We start from the raw sequence: 12,967 nt of genomic DNA, 5'->3' as shown, positions 1-12,967 counted from the left end.
TGAATAATAGCCATTGCCAGATTTAAATAAGAACTATGAACATTAGCTGGCATCACATGTAGACAGGATTGTGAATATTAGCCTGCATCACATCTAGACAAGATTGTGAATGTTAGCCTGTGTCACATTTTGAATAGAATTGTGAATACTAGCCATTGCCAAATTTAAATAAGAACTATGAATATTATCTTGCGTCACATCTAGACAGGATTGTGAACATTAGCTTGCATCACATCTAGACAGGATTGTAAATGCTGGCTTGCATCGTTTCTAGACAGGATTGTGAATATTAGCCATTGCCACATTTAGATAGAATTGTGAATATTAGCTTACGTCACATCTAGACAGGATTGTAAACGTTGGCTTGTGTTGCTTCTAGACAGGATTGGGAATGCTAACCAGTGCCACATTTAGATATAATTGTGAATATTATCCTGTGTCACATCTAGACAGGATTATGAATGTCAGCCAGTCCCTCATCTAGATAGACTTCGGAAAATCGGCTAAGATTATCTTGCGTCACATCTAGACAGGATTATAAATGTTGACTTGTGTCACTTCTAGGCAGGTTTGTGAACGTTAGCAAGTGCCATATTTAGATATAATCATGAATACTAGCCACTGCCACATTTAGATAGAATTGTAAATATTAGCTTGCATCACTTCTAGACAGGATTCTAAATATCGGCTTGCGTAGCTATTAAACAGGATTGTGAATGTTAGCAAGTGCCGGATGTAGATAGAAATGGGGAGATATTCAGGCGCCACATCTAGAAAGAACTTGGAAATTAGCACGTATCCGATCTAAATAGCGAGACCAATAACCAACTCACTAACAATCTCACCCCTCTGCATACACCTCTTAAACTCTAACCAAACACAACCACAACCCTAAAGCACAGCAAATCTCACAAACTTCACTACACCGCAACAACAAAACAATTCACACATAATTTTGCACAACAGAACACGACGGTTACCGACCGAAAAGCACACCTAAACTCAGCGAACAGTGCTAACCGAACTGAAGCTGCCAACAGCACATCACTGCTTTTTTGCACTTTTCCTGCTCGGTCCCACTAACTGACCCATCACCCCTTTCCTTTTTCAGATCCGCCAGAGCGCCAGGGGACCACTGTGGTGGTGATAGTTTGTTTGTTTGTTTATTCATTTGTTAAGCGCACTAGACTCGTAAGTAGAAGGGCGCCGCAGTATAGTGCGCCACAGTATAGTGTGCGGTACAAATATCCTTTAACATTAACATTCAGAAAAAAATGCCTTTAATCCATAATCCTGGCGCCACACCTGCGAGGCATCCCTTCAAGCTGGCGCCACCATTATGGAAGAAAGGTGAGGCCACTGGAAGCAGAGGCCTTTTTTTTCTAAAGCCCGAAACTCCCGCTCATTTGCAGGAGCTCCAGGCTTTAGGAAAAAAGGCATAGGCTTCCAGGGGCCTCCCCTTTTCAGCCTTTATGGTGACGCTTCCCCTCCCCAGCCTGACGAGGGGCAGCACCACTATTAAGGCTGAAAAGGCGAGGCACCGTCCCCTGCCAGGCAACCCTTTAGCAAATAAATACAGAGATCTCTACAAAAGGATGTCTGGCGCGGGGGTACCTGTAGCCCATTAAGTTGGGGCTCATTAAGGGGGCGTGGTCTAATGAACCAACAGGAGACACCCACCATTAGGCCACGCCCCCTTGATCTTCGGCTCGGGTTACAATGACACTTAAGGCACTGCTTGGCCCCTTGTGTTGCCATAGCAATCCGGAAATGCATCATTTGTCTGCTGGATAGATTTGTGAGTTGGGTGTATTTGCTGTATGTCGGTTCATTTTATGTTAGGTGATCACTTGCATGGGATTTGCAGAGTTCTGTTTGCATGAGCTGGTGGCGCTGGATGCACAGCCAATGAGGTCTTTGAGTGTGGGGGTGATGTGTTGGTCTACTGTCCCGTTGGTTAAACATGCACAGATTCCCTGCCTTCACGGAGCCTTCTAGAAGCCTGCAAGATGTAGGGATCGAAGATATAGATATGAAATGTCCTTGCGCAGACTTTACCAGTCTCCTCCTCCTCCCCCTCTCCACACTTGACTCATCAGGAGAAGAAAGGGATGTTCTCAAAATAACCTAATGTGAGGTTTCTTTGTAGGTTTCTGTGTGTTTCATTGCTTAATATTAGTGTGGAGATACCAATGTTTAGCTGCAAATATTTGAACGATCCATTTGATCCTCTGCTCATATAGTGCCTAATCGTGTGTATTTGACTATTTGAAGCACTCTCACTTTAGGGAGGTTCTGTGCAGAGAGACAAACCAATTTGCAAAGGGGCGCACTATTAGACCAAGTAGCACGCTCTGCTGCCAGAGGAGAATCCTCTGCTAATAGTCCGACTTTAGGGGCCAAGGCAGGGCTTTAGGTGGGCCGGGGCTTTCTGGGGCAGAGCCCTAACAATTGTGTCTGAGACGGCTTGTGCCGGGGCTCCTTAATGTCCCCTGCTAACCGCAGAGAGAGCGTCACTCCCTCCCCCCAAGGCACCCTTTTCATTCGAAATGCAGGGATCATCAGCCTCAATGGTGATGGGCAATGCAAGTGCTGCCTGCCGGGGGTCGGTGCTGCAATTAGGCGGCAACACTTACCTGCTTTGAATGCCTCCTGTTAGGCCATGGCCCTTTTGCCAAATCGAGCTGGGGCTCTTGCGGTGGCGTGGCCTAACATGCAGCATTCAACCGAGGCAATTGTTGCCTCTTAATTGTAGCGCTGATGCCCTGCCAGGCAACTTCTCGCCCATTTGGCAGCACTTACGGGGCACTGGGTCAAGGTAAACCTGAGCTATAGTCCTTGAATCTACTCCCGGGGGATGAGGATTGGTAATACCCTGCACACTTGCAGCTCAGATTCTCGAGGGGCACGCCTTGTCTCCAGATGGCCCCATATAATATTGCTGATAATAGGCCTCAGTACGAGTGCGGCGGTAGCCGTGCCGGTAAAACCGGCAGGCTGGCCGCCAGACTCGTGATTTTTCCGCCACCTGGCTTCCCGTAATTAGTATTATGACCCCGGCATTGCGGGAAGTCAGGCACTGGAAAAATGTTATTTCCCATTTGAGTCCCATGTGACTCAATGGGAATGGGGATGACAGTAACACAGGCACCCTTCATAACGGTGCCGGTGCTACCGTGAAAGTCTGCGAGCGGGTGCCGTTCCAGATGGCGTCCGGCTCGCAAACTTGTACTGTAGTGCCGGTCCGGTAACACGTAAGCCTCCCGGCAGCGTTGTTGTCGGACCGGCAGGGTCGTAATGAATGTCTCATTGTCTGGGTTCCGGCAGTGCGCATGCTCTCACAACATCCTGTGTGCCAACCCTCACCCCATTGCCCTGAGGTCACCGTGTGCGAGGCTTTACCTTGGAAAGCACAATGGAGGGGCGCACGAGATTCCCCAACCAACGTACCCCAGATATGTAACTATTCCACTCTAGGGGAAAGTCCAGAGCGCGCTGTACGGGTCTGGTGAGCTCTTTATGACTGTCCATGCCCTGGACTCCAGGGTGCATCAGGCTTTCCTCACGGATGCACTGCGGAGAACGGGCAGTTGGAGTTCTTATTGTGTTTCTCTGCACCTCCGAGGTTTTTTTTTGGGTGGGCAGGAGGGGAACAGGTGGACATTGGAGAATTAGAGACCCTGGTCCCTAGTTCCACCTTTCACAGCCAGACCAACGGACGTTCATTAAATGGGAGGGTCAGCCAACCCCAAGTGCCTGGAATAAGCCTGCGCTATTGAATTTCCTTAAACATAGAGCCCCCGACCCCGCTGCATCTTTTTTTGCTGCTCTTTCATTTACATTTGAGTAACACTCTGCTTGGAGGCCAGGCACTGGCATCGTTCAGGAAAATGACTCTCCTTCGGGCGGCGGGCCAGGCAGGAAGGATACCTTTTCTCCCCAAAAATCATTAGGCAGGAGCTGGATTTTGCTGCAGTTCGCTGCTTTTGGTGATTTGCTATTGACCTGCCTGCTCTCTGCAGTGGGCACTTATTTGTCAACAGGGACGGGCCCAGTGTGTGTTGGCAGCGGGAATCTGCCGTTCTTTTTTTTTTCTCTCCATCTGTGGCATCGATCAGACACTTGCGCAATGGGAGCAAAGGGGAGCCACGAGTCTCCGAGCTGGCCGAGCAGCTGCAGGCAGCACGTTTCAGCTTGCTTTCCTTCAGTAAAGGCAGCCATTGCATGCACAATAATACACCAGGCATGTGGCAAAGTGTTTTCTTGCCCGCTCTGGGTGTGGTGTTTGGCTGTGTGCTTTTGGCACCTGAGCAATGCTTGCACATCAGTGGCCGTGCAATAGAGCGCCAAGTCATCACGGGTCAGTAACATTTCGACCAATCGCAATGCTTGGATCTTGGCAGTTTAAAAAAATGTAAATGTTCATTGAAAGTTGATGACAAAGAGAATCTGTGTTTTTCTTGCCTAACCGTGGAGCACGTAGTCACTGTTACTTTACCTGCGGATCGTGGAAACAGAAAACGGACTCACATGGGAGCACCTCTGCAAATGTGGCTTCCATCTTAATAGTTATCAGCCCATCTCAGCAATGAACCGTCACTAAAAAATAATCTTTTATTAAATCGCATCTTTTTTTAAGTTGTTCCACAATTAATGTGATGAAGAATTCCAGGGGAGAACATCATCTCTATGGCCTTCATTACAAGTCAGGCGGTGGACCATGGTGCTATTAGCCACCATGGCCCATGCCGGATTCCGCCATGGTGGATGGTGGAATTACCGCCCCATTCCAAGGTGAGTGGGGCGGTAATTCCCCATTCACCATTTGCCCTTCCCCATTCCCATTTTTGCCTCATAGGGCATAATGGGGATGGGGAAGGCGCTAATTACGGCACCGTAAATTACGGTGCCGTAATTAGCACCAAGGTCGCTTAGCGCCTTGGACTTTAATGCCAGCAAAAAGCAGGCGTTAAAGTGTGAATCAGGCGTTAAGGGTTAACGGCGCCGACGGCGCCGTTAAACCCTTAACGCCTAAAGTAGAACATCTTTGTTCCTTATACAATTCCACACCATTCCACGAATCTGCGCACAATTTTGCATCGTTACCTATTAGGACCCTCTGGACATTATCGGCGATGTGACATTTGGGCACCCTCTTCCTCGAATTTCAGCCCCTTCACACATGAGACGGTTGCCTGAAATCAGCAAAACATCATTGAGGCCATAGAAGGACCGGGCAGTGACGAATCAACTTCCGGGGCACCAGTGGTCCAGGGGTGAATATCAGTTTCTAAACCATCAATCAGCCCCACACCTCCAGTACACCAGAAGGCATCCGAACAGATTGGAATAACAAGCAGGTTATAAACCTCCTTGTCCAATTTTGGTAACTTGGACGGAATGGCAGGCTTATCTCAGTTTTACAAGCTGAAAAAAGAAACCCTCACTCTTTTTCTACATATACTATGACTTAAGGCATGGTATGTGCATGGTATATATGGTACGCACCATATATTTGCCCACTGCTGGACATTCGCATGTGTGTGCTACTGCCGCCCTGTAACATGGGGCAGGCACCATGTATTTGCCACACAAAGGTGATCCTCCCGCACTGGTCTACCACAAAGATCTGAATCCGAAGAAGATGGCTGTGACTTGGCCACCTGAGCAAGAGACCCCCGGGACCAGGCGGTGAGACACCCTCTGGTTTCTCACAGACCCCTATTGTTACTGGTCGTGAGGTGAAGGTGAACAGGTGGAGGAGCATGATTTGTGAGGGATTAGAGATGAAAGAGGAGATCCACGATAGAGCAGTGTCTTTGATTCCTAATGAGTGTAGCCTGTCTAGGATGATGGTGTAGTTGATTGTATCAAAAGCGGCTGAGAGGTCAAGAAGGACGAGTACAGCGCAGCCTTCTGGATCCTCTGTTCTTTTTAGGTCATCCCAGACAGACAGTCTGAAGCCGTATTGGGCAGGATCCAGGAGATTGCTGGCTTCAGTGAAACGGAAGAGCTGCTTGTCTGCTGTGTGGTCCATGAGTTTTGCCATGAAGCGGGTGTTGATTATGAGCCGGTAGTTCTGGGGGAGGAGTGGATCGAGTGAAGGTCTTTTGAGGAGGGGTTTGATGTAGGAGATTATTAAGCCTTCTGGGAAGATCCCCGACGTTAATGCATACAATCGAAGATTAATATCGCAATGTGTATATCAATGATATATTTACGCTGAAATGAAAGGTTTTACTCCTATCTTCAGTACACTAGATTGGTGTCATAGGCACCAAGTACACATCATAGTACCTTCTTATTAGGACAATAAACCGTGGTATGCTCACAGACCATGTGGAGACAACATATGGCAAATATACAATCAATAACTAGATCGTAATATCCTATTATAAATACAAAAAGGTTCCATCAAAGACACAGTATCCAAAAGTCATATTAGAGACATTTTGCAAGTACCAATGCAAATTATATTTATTGTTCAGCCCTCCTGGGGTGACAGAATCCAGCCTATCTATCCAAAGGCTTCTCTTTATAATAATCGTTTTTGAATATTCATGTTGTTGGTCGATGTCACAAATGCATCGAAAATGTGGTTCATTTGATGCCCTCTTTCACTGAAGGTCCTGGATACTGATTACCGATGTACATGTCCAAATGTGTGTAAACCATTCCACCTTCCACAGTTATTCTGCCCAGGTTCTATTCAGACGGTTGTTTCACAGATTGTGATTTGGAAATGTGAGCCACTTTCCAGGGCTATTTTGTCTCCGTTTAAATGTGCACCGGATATAGAGTTAGTAAGAGGCGCCAGGGCCATTACTTCAGCCCTGAACACTACAGTATAAGACTTTTTTGACACCTTTCAGTATATATGCTTCGAAGCCAGATTCTGGTCAGGAAAAAGCTGAAGACTCGTGAATAAGATGGACCTGCCAAGACCATTTCCAAAATCCCACAATGGACATAGGATACACTCAAACCATGCACCCATCCATTCCAACACCAAGGCTCTAGCCTAAGCCCTGAGTACAGGCCAGCAGCGCTACAAAGCTACACCAGAGGTAGCTGTGCAATATTCAATGCAATTAACATAGCATGGGCACATCTGGAGACAATCGATTTCTCTACACTGTATATTTGGCGTTTTCCTCAAATAGCTTGTGTGATTTGCAGTGGTCTTTCCCGCTTTGTGATTATGTTTCCGTACTGTGACAGAAAGCCGTCATTTCTGTGGGTGTAGTAGCCTGAGCTCTTTTGATTTTTAATATAAAATGATGCTAGCAATTCTATCTCAAAGTAACCTCTGCTAATCAGACCACATTGTTCCTTGCTGAAAAGTATAGTGCATGCATGACTACTGTGCATGTCTACTGACACCGCCACCAGCTGTCTTGTAGGTTGGCTACATGAAAGAGTAGCATGTGCATTCCTGCAACAGATGGCTGAAACCTAATGTTTCAACAGCCAGGGCTGCCTTTATCTATGGCCAACCCTTGCCCAAATGATATACATAATTGTGGACCCCCATGGCTTTGTGAAAGAAAAATAAATATAAACCATATCTGGCTCAATATGGTGGTCTGTGAAAATATACAAATATACAATGATACTGTCCAAAACCCTTTTGATGTCATTTAATATTGTGAACTTGGTTTTCAGTGACTCATTCAACTGTCGGAGTTGGTGTGTCCTTGTCTAGGGCTGCGTTTCACCCAATACAAACCATGTGGCTCCAGCCCTTTGAGCCCTGTTTGTTTACTCTGGGAACACTTTTAACCTTCCCCAGAAGACAGGATATATCTCCCGGTGGTTAGCTGTGAATTTGTGCTTCGAAAGAAAGCCCTGCCAGTAGAATGGATAGATCACATCAGGGTGGTAATTACTGGAGTCTCGTTGATGAAAGGCAGACAGTGGAGAGGGAGAAGTTAGAATAGCCCAGGAGAGAAGTTACAGTCTCTAGAACGCTCCCAGCATCTTAGAATATCTTAGCCACTCACACCTCCTGTGACCCATATCACATTCCTGCAGACAAACCACTCTGGTATTGACATCACTAGTAAAAGACTCTTGTAACAGAAGCCAGGATTGACCCCTGACAGAAGGCTTGAAATGGAGCAATCTGATGTGAAGCCTTGAGTATAAAAAGGAGTGAGACACATTGCACCCCCTAAAGGGGAGTCTTCTTTGGAAATCGGAAGGTCTTATCTGGAACCTCTTTGGGGAACACTCTGGGCAAAGTCCTCTTCCATAGAGGTGAAGATAAAGACTCCCAAGGAGGGAGCAAGACCCTACCTTCACCCATCCCAGAGGACCATTTGGGGTGATCTACTGTTTTGACAAGGACTGTCTGAACACGTCTCCCTGGAGGTGGTGGCCTCTGCAAGTGCTCTTTGGCAACCTCGCTGGCTGGGATGGGGAGAGTAAGATCTCACCTTGTCCTTGGAGACCCTGTGTGGGGTCCCTCAGCAAAAGCAACATCTCTGCTTCCAGAGGTCTAGGAGCCAATGGTCATTGCATAATCACTCAACCGCTTCCAGCCACCGACTCGACTATTGCCTGCCTGAACCTACGCCAATTCACACCGCTACAGGACCGTATCGCTGGACCACATTGAACCGACTTGATACTGGCTCGATCCATTATGAGCACCTGGCTCAACACCATTTTGATCCCAAATCTGTTGCTGGAAACAGATAATCCCAGTGCACTCACCCAGAGAGATCCCTTTTCAACTGTCATGTGGCTATTCATGTACATTACATTCAGATCAAAGAATAATCTCTTCTAAAAAAAAAATACGTTTTTAGTATTTCCACAAATAGTTAATAAATGTGAATTCAAAATGCATCTTTCAAACAAAAATCTGGCTTTAGTCAAGTTCCCAGCCCAGACTTGGGGCACAAGATTTACTGTTCCCTAATTGCATTTATGATACTCCTTTTTGTGTATGTATATCTTATCACCCTAATCAAGAATTAACTAACAGAAAAAATAAGAACATTTTCATGTTAAGATCTTTACAATTTGCATTTTGATCAATCAATACTAATTCTCATGGAATAGTGACTTAAAAGATAGACATGATTATTTGACTGTATGCTCGATACTGACTTGATCCATTAAGAGCACCTGGCTCAACACCATTTCGACCCATTGAAAAATGCCAAGAAACCCGACTCGATGCTGTGGAGCAATCCAAGATGATGATTGTGGTACGGTTGCTGGTTCTGTCCCCCTCTTCACATTTTAAAGACATTTCCGTTGAACCTGAACATTGCTATAGAGAATATTACCTATCTACCTTCTGAATTCTGACCCAGAGGGCCTGCTTTCATTCCAAAGCCAGCATATTCTGTCTTCCTTTACAAGGCCGGTTGATTAGCATGTTTGTAATTTTAGTTTATGTAAAGTTGGTTGGGCATTCTTTTGTTTTGGTATCCCTGTGCTATTGTTGTTTGGACGCTTCTTTGCTAGTCTACACCCCTCCTGAAGAGTAGAACATGCCCTCTGCCCACATTACCAAAAGAGGTTTAGGATGTATTGACATCCGGTTGTGTCTACTTCACCTTTTTGACTGGAATCAAAGATGGTTTAGTAGTAGTTTGTGCCGGTAGGAGTTCTATCGACTACTCATCCGTGCATTCCTGCAGAGCAGTAGCCATTTAGTCACAATTACATTTATTCTTAAATAGGAAAACACTCTTTTTTTGTTGTTGTACTTTAGTAACAAGTTTCGCCTTTTAATTAAAGTCGTTTGCTGGCTGACAAGGATAATACAAATCATTTTAGTAAGATGCAATCAAAATTAAAATGAAGCATGCAAATATACATTCAAAAACAAAAAAAACATAATGCAGCCATTATAAGGATGTCCAAGGAGAGGGCTACCTCTGGGGCTACTGGCCACATGAGTGTTGAATGTTCATTGTGAGGATGATCCTAATGCAACTGGACCTCCTGTTCCCGTGGCGTAGTTTCTTGATCCCTTTTCATGCAAATGGAACTGATAGGCATGATTTCTCTGGAGAACCTTCCTGCCTTCTGATGACCGCCTGTTTTTGTCTTCACTCCTTATTTGTACCTTTCTTCCTAGTCTTCTGCAGGGTGTACATGCCAGACCATTCCTACGTGACGATACGCAGCCGGCTCTCGGCCTCGGTGGAGGATATCCTCACCTCTGTCTCGGAGAAGCTGCAGTATTCCGAAGAGCCCAGCGGACGGGACGAGGCACTCATCCTGGTGGCCGTAGCCTCCTCGGGGGGTGAGTCCCTGGCACAGTGGTTGGGGATGGGGCTTACCACGTTGTGGTTGGGTGGATGGGGTGATGCGCACTGCGAGAACAATCTTATAATACAGCAGGTTCGCTAGAAGTGTGTCTTGGGGAGCCTGGATTTAGATGTTAGTGACCCTGAGGGCAGTGAGTGAGCGCAATGAATTTCTGAGTACTCATTGCACAGCATACCCCACTACTCACTCTGGTCATCCAGTGCGTGATATGGAGGAGGGGTCAAGAGTTTAAGACCATCTATAGGAGATGACCGGGCAGATAGGGCAAAGCCACTTTAAATAAAAAAATAAAAATGCAATGTTTTTCTGGCTGTGTATAGACTAGAAAAATGATTCCTGGTTTAAAAAGTAGCCTGTAGCCGTACCTCTGTGAATCTGTCTCCTCCCCTTTTTAATGTCGGGAAAAATCAGAACTCCTGCCTACCGCTTTTTCGATTCATGTAAATACACCAGGCTATGCTCATCTGAGATTCTCTATGCAGTTTATTAATAGTAGGTTGTGATACAGACAGTGATCTATTTTCCCCCAAATGTACCGTACCTTCTAAGCTGCATAGGGAACCTCTGCCCGGCAGGAGCCGGTTTCTCTTACACACATTGTAAACCTGCACAGGGCCTATGCAGTGGGACTGGCTACAGGCTATATTTTTAGCCACTAAGGGGTTTCTGGTTGGAAAAGTGCCAAAGAACCATGTTGGAGTGTCTATAGCTAAGGGCGTGCATGCAGTGGAATCCACCCCCCTTGGTCTCACACCTGCAGAGGTGGAAAGGTTGGCAGATGCCCATCAACCAGCCCGATGCCCTTTTCCCGGACAGCGAGAAGTGGGGGCTCTGTTTTTAATGGTCATCTGGTTGGAAGAAAAGACTTGGAAAGATGGTAAAAGGGCCATTTTTAAAGGGCTAGGGAAGGTCTGAATTCTTCCCTTTTTGGCTGCTAAAAAGGCACACTGGGTGGTATGACACGCACCCGATCGTGAATTGTTTTCTGAAGATGAGAAGGTTCTATGAAGACTACTGGAATGTAGCCAGCCCTCCTAAATCCTAACCTTGCCCAAATGCACACACGCAGCTTCATTTTCCCATAGCTGGACTTCGATCCCTGAGGGCGTTCCTACCACAAAGCACTGTGATGCCATACAAATGGTAAAAAAGCGCTATATAAGTGACTACTGCAATTCAGTACAATACTACCCTATAATGGGAGCGTTCCTCCAAATTCTGGTCGTCCCAAACTCTGAAGTCACTTCGTTGTAGGCGGCTGCGTTGCTATTTTGGGATCCTGGTGATCATTTTCTATGGGCGACCAGGAGGGTTTTATTGAAAGCCATTTCTGAGTCTGATCTGCAGTATGGCCTTTACATGGTTATTTATATGGAGGGGAGAAGCACCTTTAACATCATGGTGTAGACACCATTAGCCAGCATAGAGTGGCCATCTCGAAAGATGTAATCTTTTCTCTAGGGGTTAGGAATTGAGTGTTTGGAACCAGTGAGAGTTCTTTGCAAATGCTTAGATTCCCCCAGGGATTCTTCGGCACAGCTGAGCCTGGAGTTCACCAAAGGGCCCACCAGCAGAGCCAGATCCCCTTTGGAAACTAAAGGCAGACTGTGCTGCGGAAACGCCAGACTCAGGGCAGTATTCGATGAGTGAAGGAACTCGACACCCGCTCAGGTTACAAAGCATTTTGAGGTCCCAGTCAATTCTCTGTTTCAGTAAAACCCTGGTCAGACATCTGGCTTAGACCTACATGATCAGGCCTGCTGTACAAAATGACCCCTGCATTCCCCTGGTTTACCTATGAACCACATCAGGTCAGCCAACGCTGTATAGCGTTCACAGTGTTGCCAACCGGCCCTCATCATCAAGGCCACCTTTTGTGCCGTCCTGCTCTTTTTTCCCTGACTGCATTTTGCATGCCTAGACTTGTAGTTTCTCGTTTTCCATTAGAATCGTGGACCTTCGAGTCTCTGCAGTGTGAGGCGATGTTGCCTTAAAGGTCACAAATGGATAAAGATGGCCCTTGGGAGATGGGTCTAGTTTGCAACTGTACATCTGGTCCATCCCTGGATCATATGTATTGATCAGGGAGAATTAAGAGAAGACGATGCCGGTGAGCGATCTCGAAACTGGTCTGGAAGGGAACGGAAGTGCTCCTCCATGAAGGGGCTGGAGTTAAATGCTGAACAGAAAGGAGCAGTGAAGGTTGACTTGAATGCCCCCTGGCTTGATTGCTGCAAGGTGGGTGGGGATAATGTCATATGTATGGCCTGGTATATCACCGTGATCTGTGACAGCTTCACTTAAATTACCCAAAACATTTGCCAACCCTGAATTAGAAAAGTGTGTATTGGTCTGCAAATAGGTTTGTAATGTAGCTTGGAGCCTTAAGCTCAACTGCTCTAGTTATCAAAATTGCAGTTTTAATTAGGATTTTTAGGACTAGTGATAATCCACGGAATTTGTTATCATGCTCACATTCGAGTTCCAAATGTGTCACCATTTGAACTGTGAGATGTTTGTCCAGTTCTGGGTTTGTACATTCAAATGCCTTTGAATTCTGACACTTTTCAATTTGTAAATGCAGGACTCCAAATATTGCAAGCTAAAACAAAGTAGTCTCTTTAAATGCCACGCTCAGCGGAAAGGTTTCCCACAGTGCATGCTTTTGCAAAGG

General features: G+C 46.2%; 1 protein-coding gene across 1 annotated transcript in view; it reads left to right on the top strand.

Moving 5' to 3' along the window:
- Nucleotides 1–12,967, top strand: part of RAPGEFL1 (Rap guanine nucleotide exchange factor like 1) — a 293,670-nt gene that overhangs the window by 186,035 nt on the left and 94,668 nt on the right. The window contains exon 6 of the mRNA XM_069634578.1: nucleotides 10,100–10,267. Coding sequence (XP_069490679.1) covers nucleotides 10,100–10,267 — 168 coding nt within the window. The remainder of the gene's footprint in view (nucleotides 1–10,099; nucleotides 10,268–12,967) is intronic.

Source organism: Ambystoma mexicanum, chromosome 13, assembly GCF_040938575.1.
Source record: "Ambystoma mexicanum isolate Mex_15411 chromosome 13, UKY_AmexF1_1, whole genome shotgun sequence".
Taxonomy (NCBI): domain Eukaryota; kingdom Metazoa; phylum Chordata; class Amphibia; order Caudata; family Ambystomatidae; genus Ambystoma; species Ambystoma mexicanum.
The sequence above is the reverse complement of the archived record's forward strand: the minus strand, read 5'-3'. Positions and strand labels throughout refer to the sequence as shown.